Genomic DNA, 16,865 nt, shown 5'->3' on the forward strand with positions numbered 1-16,865 from the left:
TTGTCCTTTCAAGCACGGTTCCAGCAACTGTGTTGGAGGTGTAGCCAGGCCAGTAAACTGCTGCTCGGGTTGACTCAGTTGTTTAAAAATTAGGTTCGGGGCCAATTCTGAATTGAGTTGTGAGTTGCTCTTTAATTGCAATTCATTCTTGAATTACAATTGAATTTCAATGCGCCACACTTTACTGCTCTCTAATTCCAACGAATTCTTGAATTTCAATTGAATTTCAATGCGCCACACCTTTACAGGTCTGCATTTTTAAATAAGTAGAGCAGTCTGGAAATACTTGAAGGTTCTTTTGTAGGTTCATAATAATTCACCATTCCCTTTTGACAGACGAGACCATTTCGCAATGGGTAAGTGTGGATGGTTTAGGAAAGTGAAGCCCTTTAATCTTTCATTTATTAATAATTAAACATTATTACATTATTCATACCAGTGAACAAGGACCACTTCTACCGAGGGACGTTCATAACATACATATTACATTATTATATACAGTGCAGTGCAGTACAGTGGAGCTTAATGTGTATTACCAGGGGAAAGGAGGAAGGAAGAGGGAGGGGGAGGGGGAGGGCTTGTGAAATTCCATTGGCTTTTTTTCTTCTTCATTTACCACAGCACAGGTGTTCTATAAAAGTTGCCCATTGAGAGTGACATATTTTCACAGCTATAGTACTGTAAGTAAGGGTGAATCTATGGTAAATCGACGCCTGTGGGGAATATCAAATGGAACACATTGTTGATATGAGTATGCTATTATTATGCTATAAAACATTCTACGTTAGTCGAGCCACTCCAGGGTTGTAAGGTTTGAGATCAGCGTGCATGCGTGCTGCAGATATTCAGACAGGGCAGCCATCTTGGAAATGGACTTCCCCACTTTTCCCAATTTACGTGTCATTTTTGGTGCTTTCCCTTTTATATAAAAAAATACAAAACATAACGGCGAAAAGAATTCGAGTTTCACTCCATTTCCTCCCTTTTTTCATTTTCTAAAACTTTTTTTTCTCTTTTTTTTCCTTCTCTGGCACTTACATATTGACAAAGTATACACTATTTTACAACTGAAGACTGAAATAACACTTGATTCGTCCAATCAGATATACGGTACACAGCCCATATCCAATCAGAAAAGTCAACTGGAAGCTAACCAGTAGGAAGCAACACAACAAGCCTATGGTGTGAAGGAAGCTGTCCGACAGCTCTGCATTAACACAAGCACCCACCCTCAGGGACAGTGGGTTCTGCTGGTTTGTCCAGCTTAATGTCAATCACTGGAAAGTATCCAATTAAGGAAAAACTTAGGGAATAGATAAAACATTATCTGCATATTCCATTCTCAACAACAAAAAAGAGTAAACAGAGAGGACTATAATGCAACATAATAGACACTCCCCTCTCTCTCTCTCTCTCTCTCTCTCTCTCTCGCTCTCTCTCGCTTTCTCACACATTGTCTATCCTTCATCATGTTTCCCTAGGCACAGGGTGCTACCCTGCTATACCGTCACTAGGGGGCATCCTCTCCCCCTGTCCTATAGAATTCATACCAATCAACTAAGTAATATTCCTGGTTCACTGCACTGAAGACGTCTGCCTATTTCTACTTATTTATTTGTGACAGTGCCAGCAACCACGATGAGTTAAACCAAATTGTCTCTGCACTGAGTCTCTCTTTGCTGTTCTGGGCCTTGGTTGACAGATTGTTAAGTCACTCAGTGACTCTCTGTTCTAAAGGATACTGCCTTCAGGGTTCGCATCGTCCAAGCTCTCCATCCCAGGTAAGGCTGCTGCCACACGTCGAAACAGCTAGTGATAGAGAGAGGGGGGGAGAAAGGGGGAGAGAGAGGAAGGAAAATACATTGAAAATACATAATACAATTAACATAAAGCTACATCTTAAAAGGAATTTCCACTACGTAAATCTTACACACTATAAACAAATGGTTCTGTATAGTGCCAAAAACATAGTTATTTGGCTTGCAAACAGCAGAACCCTTTTTGGTGCTATATGTAACCTTTTTTTGAAGGTTCTATAAAGAACTATGCTCATCGGGTTCTAATTGGAAACTTCAAGTTCCACAGAGACATGTGACTAACATAAATGGAATAATGTGTCCCTAAACAGGGGGGGGGGGTCAAAATCAAAAGTAACAGTCAGTATCTGGTGTGGCCACCAGCTGCATTAAGTACTGCAGTTGTTTGGATTTTTACGAATTATCTTTGAAAAACATAATCCTGAAAAAGTTTTTTTTTCTGAGTTTAGAACCATCATCTTTCCCTAAAAAACCCTTGAGGAACCCTACTTTTTTTGTGTGTATTCTTGACTGAGTCAAACCTGAAGCATATAAAGTGCCTAATTAAGAAATTGAAAATGTTTATAGGAAGAATCACCTGTTTGACATTGGTGCCTGTTTTGGCACTGGTTTCGATGAACATCACGTTCAGTTCTTTGGCTCTCTGTTCTCCCTCTTCAATAGTGATTTGTCTGTGGGAGAATCAGACCAAAGCATACATTCAGATGTTAAAGGGGAATACTTGCTAGAAATCTTTAAGAGTTTTTTTTAGAACCAATGGCGTTAAACAATTGATGCATTAAATCAAATCAGGTAACTTATGTTCATCATTTCAATCCATATGTAATCCATTTTAAAGGACTAAAAAAGTCAAAATAAGGCAGACAAAAGACCCTGATAGGATTATCCAAGTTCAAAGCATTCAAAAACAGATACAGATGTACTATCTGAATTTGATCACTCTTTTGTCGAAGAGCATTTTGCAAACTTGTAGTGTATTTGAGGTTTAAAAGGCTTCTAAAGTTTTTAATTTCCACATACAAACTTTGGAAGCCACAAAAATGTCCTAACAAAAAAATGTATCAACTCCTATAAAAATGTCCATTCATTATAATCCACATAATAATTCACATGTCCTGTTGCTGCAGGATTATTTTCCTGCTGTGAGAAACTGGTCAAATTAAGATAGAACACCTGTATACAGCATGTATTCAGTATGCAGGCCTAATATGTAAATAACATGTGCACCAGACGTAAACGATCACCCACCTCTTCTCCTCCAGGTCTGTCTTGTTGCCCACTAACATGATGATGACATCACTGCCCCTCTCTGTTCGAACGTCGTCAATCCACTTACAGGTCTGCTGGAACGAGTTCACGTCTGGGAAGGAAATATATTATGTACCTTTCTACTGGATGTTACTGTGTGTTACAATGTATGCCATTGTAGGGCACAGTGTGTGTGTGTGTGTGTGTGTGTGTGTGTGTGTGTGTGTGTGTGCGTGTGCATCCATCAGGTTCTGCTCATCGTGTGAGTTCTGCCACTCACTTGTAATGTCATACACAACCACAGCGACAGTAGAGTCCCGTATGTAGCTGGGGATGAGGCTCCTGAAGCGCTCCTGACCTGCTGTATCCCACAGCTGCAGTCTCACCTAGACACACACAAGCCCACTGAGCTGCAGTACTTGCTAAGCAACACTGTTAACCTACAACAAGCCGTTACAAACATGTTGATTTAACTTCATTTCACCATAATAATTTATGAATGACTCATTTACATTATGCAGTAATATGTATAGTATGTATAGTTAGTATGTGTAGTATGCTAGGACAAATTAGGGTGCTTTGTACTAGTTAGAGTGCTAGGCCCCTAAAAAAAATTGGTAAATAATGTAGTCAATGTTGATCTGTGTTCATTTCAGGTAACTGACAGAGTTTCTTACTGTTCGGTCCTCCAGGTACATGGTCTTTGATAAGAAGTCAATCCCAATGGTCGCCTGTCAAATGAAACAACAGGAAAGTGATACTCGCAATAATAGTGCAATAAAAGTCCAGTGTGTCACAATAATATCACACAGGTTACAGTGTGTCACAATAATATCACACAGGTTACACTGTGTCACAATAATAGCACACAGGTTACACTGTGTCACAATAATATCACACAGGTTACACTGTGTCACAATAATAGCACACAGGTTACACTGTGTCACAATAATAGCACACAGGTTACACTGTGTCACAATAATATCACACAGGTTACACTGTCTCACAATAATATCACACAGGTTACACTGTGTCACAATAATAGCACACAGGTTACACTGTGTCACAATAATATCACACAGGTTACACTGTGTCACAATAATAGCACACAGGTTACAGTGTGTCACAATAATAGCACACAGGGTACAGTGTGTCACCCTCTATCTTTTGTTATTCACAAAGGAAAGGGATCTACTGTGATAGATAGGAAACATAAAACATATATTTTGTGTGAAGGCCAAGTGCGCAAATCTAATCATGTCTATTGTAATTAGATTTGCATTGCCCTTTGTACTGTAGTTGTTGTCCTATCATTTGTTTGTACCAGAACAGGAAGTAAAGCAGCCAGGTCTTACCTGATATGTGTTGTCGAAGCTGTCGTACATAAACCGGGTGATCAGCGATGTCTTCCCCACTGGAAGAGGAACAGAACACAGGGTTGAATATTGAAGAGTTTATTTCTAAAAAAAGCTACGTCCACCATTGTCTTTTTTCATCAGAAATGAATGCTTATGGGTACCTTTTTGTGGGTGTGCAATATTACTGGTTTCAGAATTTCTATTCCTAGATTTTAGATGTGTATTAAAATGGATTTTGTTGCAAAGGGCTATATATCATTTTTTTTTGCTGGAATTGAATATTCGTATACTGTATATTTAACATATAAATTCAACCCATCATAAATCTAGCATCATTCTATAGTGTTTGGTTAGAGTTATGTCTCGTCCCAAATGGCACCTTATTCCCTATATAGTGCCCTACTTTGACAAGAGCCCTATTCCCTATATAGTGCCCTACTTTAGACCAGAGCACAGATCACATATTACTGTATTGATTAATTTAGTAAAATATATATATATATTCAACATTGATGTTACAAATGTATCATTTCTACAGTTCTTTATTAAAAATGTATTATTTTTTTTATCACATTTGACTTTTTTCTCTGAGATGAAGGCGGCTATATCCAGTTATGCAACAAATTGGGATCGTTTGTCTCTCTGAAATAAAACCATCTAGTGTCATTTAACAACCCCATGCCATGAAACCCCAATCTCTTTCAGAAGTTCTTTAAACAAAAAAAACTAATATGCCAACGTTTCTGAAAATGGATATACTGTATAGTATTTTGGGACGAAACTCTTCATATACATATATGTATGCATGCACAAGCACGCTCTCGCGCACACACACCCAGACACACACACACACACGAAACCCACAATCACAGGTACACTGAATGACAGCCTCGTTAGCACCCATTACCCAATGTTTATCACTCACAGGCCAAAACAAAATGAGGTTAAGCAATTTATTAAAACCTGAAGATCTAAAGATCACCAATTCAGTGTTTTAGGGGACACTCATCACAATTAGTAGCCTACAGAAAACAATTGGCATTGGCCAATACAGGCTTGAAATAAGCACCACGGACAGCTACATAACAGCATACATTATGGAAAGCCACTAGGCTGCTACATACAAATGCAATAACACACATGCACACACAGAAACAAACACACTCGCACACAGTACCATGGACAGCTACATCTCAGCATCCTTTTCTATGGAAAGCCATGACAGCTACCATTATATACACACAACCATACAAGAACATACACTCAGTTATGGAATAGACATGACACACACTCTCTCTCTCTCTCTCGCTCTCTCTCTCTCTCTCTCTCTCTCTCACACATACACACACACACACACACACACACACACACACACACACACACACACACACACAAATCCATTATATTATAAATAAACCATTACAATGCCCAAATGTATAGTATTTTACACTTCAACTCCATGATCGAGCAGAGGTGGATAGCCACTCCGACTGTCTGCTGTCTGACCACGTATTCTAAGAGGTTTATAGCGCTGAACCATTATCGATCTCTTGAGTCTTTGCCATATCAACCACGTAAACAGTCATTGTTCTCTAAATTATAGAATTATTGAATAAATCATCATGTTATGACACTAACAGACCATTCGTGACAATTAGGATATTATGATTTGGAACGGTGAGTCAACGGATTGGAGACAGTGACTGCGAGGTTTATAAATTCGACAGACATCGCCAACCTGGGTGTGTCCCGAAATGACACATGGTAACTATTTATCTATATAACCATTTTAAACCGGGGGGAAAAAATCATAGCTAATCATATAATAAGTTTCAATGTTGAAGTCTATAGTCAACGATTGAACTGTGATTAAATGTTATTATAATTTTGAAACAGAGCGAATATTTCTGCCGGCCACTGCACCACATCAAAACATCCAAATTCTTATATCACGTCGCTTACTGTACCTGTAATACCAATGATGATGAAATACAATGAAACATGATTAAACAGAGAAATTGTTTGAAATAAAATATTAATATCGGTAAAATGCGGAGGATAGCCTACATTGTATTTCATGACGTTTTAGATCGAAATGGATGACTAATCAGATTTTCTACAGAAACAAAATCGTGACAGGAACCAGTGAATTGGTTGATTGAGTTAACATTTGACACAAACTCTCAGCACATTTACAAAATAGTGAAAACTTTCAAATAGACCAAAGAATACAGTTATGGCCTTCAAGATGCGTTATCGTGTTTGGCAACTGATAACCAAGCCTCCAAGGCGTTCCAAAGGACTCAACTCACCGCTCTGTTCTCCTAAAAAGACCAGTTTGAATTTCCTCAGAGGGTTCCCCAAGTCTCCTCCGGCGGACATGGTTACAGCGATAACTCTATCGGATTATAATAGAGGTTTTCTGATCCAGAGGCGTTGGTTCGATCACTATCGGTGTGTCGGGATCCTCGTCTGCTCATAGAATGATGGGAATGCAGCTCAGCGTCGTCCTGTCAATTTAGGATGCGTGTGCGCCTGCGTGACCTCACCTTATTCATCCTCTCACCTTCTTGAATATTATAGTATTTTCTCACGTTAAATACACAGTGTAGAGCTACTCAACAGTAAAGTAAGTAACATAATACAATATTGATGCTTTCCGGTTAGTTTTATTTTCAAACAGAATGTGTTATAAACCATTTGTTGTAGTAATATGACATTCAGATTCATTCACAAATAGTGTCATTTATACACATACAAACAATGTAAATAATGTACAATAAAACAGTAGTGTATACAGGTTTTCATGATAAGCAAACCAAAAACATTCCTTTATTAAAGTAGCATATGAAGTTATCAAAAGTCCCTTAAAATAATGGAAGAAACTATGTCAATTTTGATTATAGTCCAAAATGAAACACTTTCAGTGTTGATACTACATAATAATAACATTTAGCAGACACTTTTATCCAAAGCGACTAAGACAGCTGTCGTTAACAGTGGCACATACTCAGTTTAATTGGCCGATGCGGGAATTGAACCTGCAACCTTAGTGTTGCCCGTATTGTGCTCTAACTTGAGCCGTAAGAACCAATGGTCTTGACCCTTTCCCCAGTGGCCCCTCATGGTCAGTGCAGGCCTCTCACACCGGCACCCCAGGCTCCTTCTCAATACTCAGACAAGGCGTGTGCTGTACTCTCCAGCCTGCCAGGGCTAGCAGCACCAACCCCAGGCACTTATAACCCAACTGCAGCCCAAAGTACCTGGGAGAGAGGACACAGCAAGAAATGTACCTTATTCAGTATATTCATCATGATAAGTGTCTTTATTTATTCCCAATCTCGATAAAAATAAAAAAAAACACTCACAAGGACAATAAGACTTTGTTCTCAGTGACCCCTAATTTGCAAGCACATCAAGTGCGGGCGCACCTGTTCCGAAGGATGTTGTTGTCGTAGTAACCACAGGCGCCCTGTTTTTTCCCACAGGCGTGCTTCCACCAGACACAGGAGTAGTCAATGGCCAGCCCAAACACAGCAGGGGCTGGCAGCCAGGCTGAAACATATATACAAAATATATTCAGACATTGGATTTTTTGGGGGACTGGAACATAATGGAAAATTAAAGATAGGGCACTGTTGTCCAGCAATCACATGCGCTTAGAGGCTAACTTACCTAGCATTCTTATCAGCAGGAACTGGACTCCAATTGCGAAGGATTTCTCGTCTTGAAAGACTGTCCTGAAAAAATAAATACAAATCATGCATACATATCATCGTCATCATCTTCACCCCACCACCACTGTCATCGTCATCATCAACACCATAATCATCATCACCACCAGCACCATCATCAACACCACCATCCTCATCATTGCCACCACTATCAACACCATCATCACCACCACAACCGTCATCGCCGGTACCTGAGCACCATCATATAGATGGGGTTGTGGGAGAGGCTGGCAATGAAGCCAGCGAAGGCGATGAGGAGAATGGCAGGCAGGACGAGGTGAGGGCAGCTCTTGGTGCAAGAACCTGGGAGGGCCCTGCCCATCCCCATACCAGCCGCGCCAGCGGGCACAGCAGACAGAGCAGTCACACAGCTACACATGGTGTAAGTCTAGGGAGGAGAGAAAGGGTACATTATTTTAACAGTATTTTCTTACAGTCTTAAAGGATGTCCCACACAGCATACATAATTAGGATCTTAATTTGAGCCAGTTTGCTAACAGCAGGAAAATAATCCCATCAGAAGGAAATATGAATTACTATGTGTATTATAATCAATGGAATTTTTTTGTAGGTTTCTTGCTGATACATTTTCGATAGGGCAAATCAAATTTGACATTTTAGAGTGGAAATCACAAACTTTAAAATCCTTTTTAAACCTTGAATAAACCACAAGTTTGCATTCACAGCTGTGCAGGAGAATCCTCAGCAACAAAAGAGTGATCAAGTTTAAGATCCCACGTCTGTAAGCAAAAGGACAAGTAGCCCTTTGACTCGTTTATGAGATACAAGAGGCTACCAAATGTCTTTTGAATACCAACTTCCAGATAGTTTGGTTTCAAATTGGTTCGTGCTATCTCGCCACAGATCTGTTGACCAGGGCTAGGTTTCACATACAGTCTATCTCAAGGATGACCTAATGTCGTACCTGGACTCTGTGAGGGTTTAATGTGTCGACGGAGACATCGGTGCAGCCAGCGTGACAGGGAGAGATGTACTCTGTGTTGTCTTCTCCACACACGGGGTTAAACATGTTATTCAGACAGGAACAGTTGGAGTTACAGAGAGATAGAGACCTGGGGGAGGGGGGGATAACAACACAACTGAGATCGGGTGGTCCTCAGATAGAATCACAGATTTTGATGACGACTGACTTGTGCCTTTCAAGATATACTATTTGAGTTAGTGATAGAATGGAATAGAATATTTGCTAACATTTCAGTGATGGTTGATTAGGAATGTATTGAGTGAAGGCTACAATGGTGCAACATGTTGAGTGTACAATAAAGTCAGTGATCTGTAGAAAGGTCGTGATGTAGAGAGAGTATAGGGAGACTTAACATGAATAATTGAGAGCAGAGGATTTGTGCTGCCGATTATTATTATTATTATTTTTATTTTTGAATCACACAGTAGAATACCGCACAGTAATGAGGGGTATTTTTGTATAGACAGATCCCGCTCACCTATTAGTCCACTGGTCCTGTGTGTCACCATAGCCTGTGTTGACCCCCGCCACTCTCTGAGTGGAACAGCCCATGAAGAAGAGAGGTACACAGAGCAGTATGGAGAGGGAGAGAGGTGCCAAACACAGCCAGAGAAGGGTCCGCACAGGTGGGCGTACACACTTCATCACCACCCCGCCCAGCAGCAGCCCTACAGCAGCCATGGGCAGGTTGATGGCCCCTGGAGAAAGACAACAGGGTGGAGGTCACAGTTGGTTATTGAGAAAAAACGATGGAAAGTTGAAAACTACTAAGAGGACATTATGTGTGTGGTGTGTGTTCGTATGCGCGTATGTTTCGTGTGCATAGGTTTGTGTACGTGTGCCTGTGCGTGTGTGGCGTATGTAACTCCTCACCGATGAGTAAGCTGCTGTAGGCGGCGGTAGTGCCGTACTGGTGCTCCAGGAACTTGCTGAGGAAGGTGGCGAGGCCGGTGATGGAGGAGGAGAAACAACACTGAGACAGGATCAGCAGCAGGAAGACGGGCCGCAGCAGAATCCTCAGTAGCAGACGCGGGAACACTGGGATATGCACAAGAACACAACACAACGGCCACACACATATACACCATACATACAAAAGTATATGGACACCGCTTCAAATGAGTGGATTCGGCAATTTCAGCCACACCCGTTGCTGACAGCCAAATTGAGCGCACAGCCATGCAATCTCTATAGTAGAATGGCCGTACTGAAGAGCTCAGGGACTTTAAATGTGGCACCGTCATAGGATGCCAACTTTCCAACAAGTCACTTTGTCAAATTTCTGCATATTAATAACTCCATATTAAAGTAAAAGATTTTGGAATGAGATGTTCGGCGAGCAGGTGTCCCAATACTTTTGGTCATGTAGTGTATATTAACATACACAAGAACATACACACAAACATCGACTTAATCCCTTTAAAGGAACTTACTCTTTAAGAAGTCAATTAAAGAGGTCTCTGAAGAGGTCTCATCTTTCAAAGGGTCACTTTCAGTCTTAGGTGCCTGAAAAAAGCCAGATAATCAGTCAATAGCCTGAAACATTTTGAGAATGAGGTATTAGTTATCTCTTGAATCGATTTAGAATAGAATGAACCCAAAATGAACCCCTTAGAATAGAATGAACCCAAACCCAGGAAGTGGTTGACCACCTACTTTGGCCTGGGCCGGTACCTTGACCCTGGGGAAGAAGAAGTAGGGGATGGAGGCCAGAGCCAGACATCCAGAGGAGACCAGCAGGCCCATCCACCATGCCCCAACCCAGCGAGGGTCAGACAGGGTTAGGTCCAATGGACTGTCTGGGGTGGGATAGAGGGGTATCAGAGGGATGGGAGATACAGGGAATACGGAGGGGATGGTAGAGAGGGGTGAGAGGGGATGGGGATAAGGATTGGGATGATAATGGATGGATGGATGGATGGATGGATGGATGGAGAGATAGAGAGAGAGGATGGGGGAGAAGAAGAGGGATGGGGCTCAGGAGCAGGGAGAGAAAGGTAGAGAAAATGAAAGTCATTGCTTCATATTGTGTATACTGTATATGTTCTTCTCATTCTCACAAACAGGATCTAACGGTTCAACAGTGACTTACCTAAACCTATCTTGTCCACATCTACATAGATTCGGAGCATCATGGAACCCAGGAGGTACCCAAAGGCTGGCCCAAACACAGAGATGGAGAACAGGATGGCTAGAACACAGAATAACTCAATTATGACTTAAATTTCAATCAGGTGATACTTGAAATATTCTCCTCACCAGGACCAGATTCAATGAATCCCCATAAATGATTTAATTGATAATATCCTCAGATCAAATCAAAATCATCAACAAAACATTTAAATCTAACAAATGTTTCAATTAACAGTTTGTCCGGTTCTCCTGCCAGAAACATATTTTTATTTTTTATTTAGCCTTTAGTTAACTAGACAAGTGAGTTAAGAACAAATTATTATTTACGATGACGGCCTACCCCGGCCAAACCCTCCCCTAACCCGGACGACACTGGGCCAATTGTGCGCCGCCCTGTGGGACTCCCAATCACGGCCGGTTGTGATACAGCCTGGGTCTATAGTGACGCCTCTAGCACTGATCCCTGATCATAACAGATTCAGGTAAAGCAGCACTCAGGCAGCACTGTAGCAGTAACTTACCAATGTAAAGAGCTGAATTCCCAGGCTCAGCAAAGTCATCTATGTAGGAGATGCCAAAGGGTTGGATGGGCACCGAGCCAATGCCAAACAGCACCTGGGAAGCTGCCAAGGTCAGCCACTGGGTCCGCGCCTCAGAGGGGTCCCCACCGCCCCCCTGTCTGCACACTTCAGGGGCAGAGGAATTCTCCCTTGGAACACACATGTCCCATGACCCACCGGCTAAAAGCACATTCATATATATATTTCTGTGTGGTGATCAGTTCAGTCCCGTTGAGAAACATGCATTGAGCGTTATTATTACTTGTGCCAACCTATGAAGTACAAAAACAAAAAATATATATATACACTCAGTGTACAAAACATTAAGGACACCTTAATATTTAATATTGAGTTGCACCCCCCCCCCCCCCCCCCCCCCCCTCGGTTTCCCAGAAATACAAAGTTAAAGTTTTTAATTTCCTGTTTTACTTCTGGGGGGAATGCAGTTAACAATTGTGAATTTGTGAGGAAGGTGACTTCCTCGCGAACGGAAACTCTCACCCAAACACCTCTCTTTAAACACCGTGTTTATCATGGGCAAGAATCACATTTTTGTTTTCATTACTTTTTGCAATGCAGAACATTTTGACTTTGTAGCTGTGGAATCTAGTAGAAACCGTCCGCACACTGGACCATTTCACACACCGCCTTCACCCAATCCTGTTTAGTCCACTTTTGTTTTTGTTTTTTACCAAACCAAGAACTAACTACTGCTGCTCGTATTAACATAATTCTATGTGAGCCTTAACAGATTCTCACCGTTTCATCTGTCCATGAGAGATTAGTTGAAATATAACTAAATTGATAAAAGTGTTGATAAAATCTACACTAACTACATTTTAAACATTTTATACATTTTATACATACATTTTCTCTAAAGTGTACTATCTCGAGCCAGCCTGCACTGTAATGCATTGAATTTTGGCAAAACTGCCTTGTAATATTCCCTGCACAGTAATATATTGAGAGTAATATATAGGGTTTTGTCTTCTTACCAGCTGACATAGAGTGGTACTGGTAGGGCTTGGACAGGAAGTGAGGTAGGGCCAAGGTGGCAGCAGCACAGGACATGAGCAGCCCCCCAAAGCCAATGAAACGAGGCCGGTTGACCCGGCTCCCAAAGTAACTGACAAACACCACCAGCACCATGTTCCCCATCTGTAGGACACAGTCACAGCAAAGCGGACATACAGTTGAAGTCGGAAGTTTACATACACCTACATACGCCAAATACATTTCAACTCACGTTTTTCACAATTCCTGACATTTAATCTGAGTAGAAATTCTCTGTCTTAGGTCAGTTAGGATCACCACTTTTTTTAAGAATGTGAAATGTCAGAATAATAGTAGAGAGAATTATTTATTTCAGTTTTTATTTATTTCATCGCATTCGCAGTGGGTCAGACGTGTACATAAGCTCAATTAGTATTTGGTAGCATTGCCTTTAAATTGTTTAACTTGGGTCAAACCTTCCACAAGCCTTCCACAAGCTTCCCACAATAAGTTGGGTGAATTTTGGCCCATTCCTTCTGACAGAGCTGGTGTAACTGAGTCAGGTTTGTAGGCCTCCTTGCTCACACATGCTTTTTCAGTTCTGCCCACACATTTTCTATAGGATTGAGGTCAGGGCTTTGTGATGGCCACTCCAATACCTTGACTTCGTTGTCCTTAAGCCATTTTGCCACAACTTGGGAAGTATGATTGGGGTCATTGTCCATTTGGAAGACCCATTTGCGACCAAGATTTAACTTCCTGACTGATGTCTTGAGATGTTGCTTCAATATATCCACATACATTTCCTTCCTCATGACGCCATCTATTTTGTGAAGTGCACTCGTCCCTCTTGCAGCAAAACACCCCCACAACATGATGCTGTCACCCCCGTGCCTCACGGTTGGGATGGTGTTCTTCGGCTTGCAAGCCTCCCCCTTTTTCCTCCAAACATAACGATGGTCATTATGGCCAAACAGTTCTATTTTTGTTTCATCAGACCAGAGGATATTCCTCCAAAAAGTACGATCTTTGTCCCCATGTGCAGTTGCAAACCGTAGTCTGGCTTTTTTTAATGGCGGTTTGGAGCAGTTGCTTCTTCCTTGCTGAGCGGCCTTTCAGGTTATGTCGATATTGGACTCGTTTTACTGTTGATATAGATACTTTTGTACCTGTTTCTTCCAGCATCTTCACAAGGTCCTTTGCTGTTGTTCTGGGATTGATTTGCACTTTTCGCACCAAAGTACGTTCATCTCTAGGAGACAGAACGCGTCTCCTTCGCGAGCGGTATGACAGCTGCGTCGTCCCATGGTGTTTATACTTGCATACTGTTGTTTGTACAGATGAATGTGGTACCTTCAGGTGTTTGGAAATTGCTCCCAAGGATGAACCAGACTTGTGGAGGTCTACAATTTATTTTCTGAAGTCTTGGCTGATTTCTTTAGATTTTCCCATGATGTCAAGCAAAGAGGCACTGAGTTTGAAGGTAGGCCTTGAAATACATCCACAGGTACACCTCCAATTGACTCAAATGATGTCAAATCGTCTATCAGAAGCTTCTAAAGCCATGACCAAATTTTCCAAGCTGTTTAAAGGCACAGTCAATGTTAACTTCTGACCCACTGGAATTGTAAAACAGCGAATTATAAGTGAAATAATCTGTCTGTAAACAATTGTTGGAAAAATGACTTGTGTCACGCACAAAGTAGAAGTCCTAACCGACTTGCCAAACCTATAGTTTGTTGACAAGAAATGTGTGGAGTGGTTGACGAATGAGTTTGAATGACTCCAACCTAAGTGTATGTAAACTTCCGACATCAACTGTAACTGGTTGGACTGTCATTTCAGCTAGGTTAAGGTTGTAAACTGGTTGTAATTATGTCTTTTCAATCAGCCATGCCTGCTGGGAGAGTGGGGGAGAGACCCTTCTAAAGGGTCTCTCTAAAGTGAGAATGGAGCACCACATAATATGTTACATTAAATCCCTTTTTTATTTAATAGAATTTCAAAGAATGTGACTTCAAAGTGGCTCTTATTCCTGTGTATTGACGCTATGTTTCCCATGTACTTTTGACATATCTATACTGTCATACATATGTATTAAAAAAATACATTCTTTAGTGATTTCAAGTATTGCTGTGCTCATCCAGGCTATATAGAAGTGCTGGAGTGCATAGACAGTTGCACACGCAGGTGTTTAATCCCAGTGGAGACCAGCAGGGGCTGCTGTACCTCGTGCAGAGAGGAGACGGTGCCCATAGACATGCTGTTGAAACCGAAGCGCCGTTCAATGGTGGTGATGCAGCTCTTGAAGTAGGCACTGTGCAGCAACTGGGTGAGCTGGAGCAGACTGTGACACAGCACAAATATCTATGTGTGTGTTGGGGGGGGGGGGGGGGGGGGGTAGTAGTCGCATGGTAAAGAGAGAAATAGGGGAAGGAGAGAGACAGAGGGAGAACCAGCGACCGAGAGAGGAATAGGGGATGAAAAGAGAGATGTTGGAAGGAAGAGAGAGAGATAGAGAGGGAGAGAGAGAGAGCAGACATAACTCAAACTGTCAGCCCACAGCAAAGAAGATATTCTCTGCTACTGCTACTACCTGAATCCCATCAGTCATGGAGTTACCTGCAGATGTTGGTACTTGGAGGTCTTCACTGCTTATAGACTTTCTCTGTGTGCCAATAGTAAGTCGATAGGCACTGAAAACCTACATGAAATTCTTTGTCCTTGTGTGTTCTGTTTTTTCCCTCTGGTAACCTTTGTTCTACCTCTTATGTCGTGCTGTGACTGAAGAATGAGGGGAAACGGTTTTTGATCTCGACTTTGAGCCTAAGTATAGAACGTTTGCAGTCCGTGCAACAAGTGGGATCTAGAAGCAATATTTGTGTTGATCTTCAAAGTCTTTTCCCTCACCACAAAACACTTGCACTTTTCCTCATCCCCCCCCCCCCCCCTTATTCTTGTTGGACAGTTGAATCAGTCGTTTCAAAATTGCTTGCTTGCTTAATGGACATTTTAGTTTTGAATCAAATTGGTCAGCAGCGTTCCGCTGCAGATATAAATTAAAGGGATGTTCAACTCCAAAATCAAAGTTTGTCAGATGTTTACAGACCTCAGATAAGTCCACATCCCAGGCCATCTGTTTTGTAGATCAAGCTATGCGCCACACTTCAGAATGAATGGAAAACATAAGCACCATGCAATTTACAGACGTGCTTATCTTTTACATTTATTTGGTTTTGAGGGATAGCCGGATCTACACAGCCGATGTCATGCACTCATCTAGAAACTCTAACATTTTTGAGATGTAAAAACAGCTGAGAATGTCCCGAAGAGCACACGCATTCATACATACCTTGATGTTACAAGATGGTTTTGACTTCTCTTTTTTCTCCTCCTCCATTCTGACAGCTTGGCAACGTTCACTCACCCCAACAGGCGGAAAACAATCCAAACTTCCACGCTTCTTGCCGACTGCGTGTGAGAGTGTGTGTGTGTGTGTGTGTGTGTGTGTGGATGTCAAGGTGGAATCGTGGTGTACATGTGCGTTGGGTGGTCACAACAAATTCTTCGAGTTAACCCTTAAATGCCTCCGAGAACAAAAAGTCCCTTCCCAAACCACACCTGGACAGGAATGTGATAAAACGTCCAATGTGTCAGACGGTACAGAAACAGAGAGTTGTCGCAAGCACATGGTAACATCTGAGTCAGTAATTGGCTGAATGGGTTCCCCCCCCTTCCCACGTGAGCAAAGCAACTCCAATCAAATCCCGGGAAGGTACATGTTTAGCCAACTGTATGGCCCAACCTGGATTGTTGTGCATTCTGGTCTAAGATCGGATGGACATTCTGGTCTACACCCAACAGAAGAATGGCTTAACATCAGAGAACATCCAGAGGACTTGATCCTTCAAAGGTCATTCGACATAAGGTGCTTTATAGTGTTGTAGTGGTTCAATAAAAAACAGTTTGAGCTGCAGTAAATCATGTTCTACCTTGGGCGTGGGAAGACCTTAAGTTATGTTGTAGGGACGTATGCT

The 16,865-nt window shown here is 41.7% G+C and overlaps 2 protein-coding genes across 3 annotated transcripts; both read right to left on the minus strand.

The window, feature by feature from the left end:
- Positions 1-384: 384 nt before the first annotated feature.
- LOC110530079 (ras-related protein Rab-6B) lies at positions 385-6,985 on the minus strand. 2 transcript variants are annotated; one of them, XM_021612874.3, is made up of 8 exons: positions 6,736-6,985; positions 4,421-4,479; positions 3,743-3,796; positions 3,346-3,451; positions 3,066-3,177; positions 2,395-2,488; positions 1,743-1,809; positions 385-1,277 (listed from the first exon to the last, which is right to left on the minus strand). In XM_021612874.3, the coding sequence occupies exons 1-8, from the start codon at positions 6,803-6,805 to the stop codon at positions 1,213-1,215; spliced, it is 627 nt and encodes a 208-aa protein (XP_021468549.1). In that variant the 5' UTR covers positions 6,806-6,985; the 3' UTR covers positions 385-1,212. The 2 variants fall into 2 exon arrangements, with proteins under 2 accessions (XP_021468549.1, XP_021468547.1); XM_021612872.3 differs by having other exon boundaries at positions 3,731-3,796; positions 6,736-6,952.
- An 87-nt stretch (positions 6,986-7,072) lies between these two features.
- Positions 7,073-16,515, minus strand: LOC110530080 (solute carrier organic anion transporter family member 2A1). Its single transcript, XM_021612877.3, has 14 exons — positions 16,181-16,515; positions 15,058-15,195; positions 12,831-12,993; positions 11,797-12,015; positions 11,235-11,333; positions 10,799-10,941; positions 10,576-10,648; positions 10,016-10,180; positions 9,621-9,840; positions 9,083-9,230; positions 8,349-8,545; positions 8,099-8,163; positions 7,855-7,978; positions 7,073-7,686 (listed from the first exon to the last, which is right to left on the minus strand). The coding sequence occupies exons 1-14, from the start codon at positions 16,226-16,228 to the stop codon at positions 7,566-7,568; spliced, it is 1,923 nt and encodes a 640-aa protein (XP_021468552.3). The 5' UTR covers positions 16,229-16,515; the 3' UTR covers positions 7,073-7,565.
- Positions 16,516-16,865: the final 350 nt, after the last annotated feature.

This window comes from Oncorhynchus mykiss, chromosome 8, assembly GCF_057628025.1.
Source record: "Oncorhynchus mykiss isolate SJ-2025 chromosome 8, ASM5762802v1, whole genome shotgun sequence".
Lineage (NCBI taxonomy): Eukaryota > Metazoa > Chordata > Actinopteri > Salmoniformes > Salmonidae > Oncorhynchus > Oncorhynchus mykiss.

Excerpts from the sequence above, each read along its gene's own strand:
- LOC110530080 (XM_021612877.3), bottom strand. The coding sequence starts at position 16,228 with ATGGAGGAGGAGAAAAAAGAGAAGTCAAAACCATCTTGTAACATCAAG. Across the intron at positions 7,979-8,098 it reads CCTGCTGATAAGAATGCTAG|CCTGGCTGCCAGCCCCTGCT; the intron begins GTAAGTTAGCCT and ends TATATGTTTCAG. Across the intron at positions 7,687-7,854 it reads AACAACATCCTTCGGAACAG|GTACTTTGGGCTGCAGTTGG; the intron begins GTGCGCCCGCAC and ends CCTCTCTCCCAG.
- LOC110530079 (XM_021612872.3), bottom strand. The coding sequence starts at position 6,805 with ATGTCCGCCGGAGGAGACTTGGGGAACCCTCTGAGGAAATTCAAACTG. Across the intron at positions 4,480-6,735 it reads CTTTTTAGGAGAACAGAGCG|TGGGGAAGACATCGCTGATC; the intron begins GTGAGTTGAGTC and ends TTCCTCTTCCAG. Across the intron at positions 3,178-3,345 it reads GGTTGTGTATGACATTACAA|ACGTGAACTCGTTCCAGCAG; the intron begins GTGAGTGGCAGA and ends TTTCCTTCCCAG.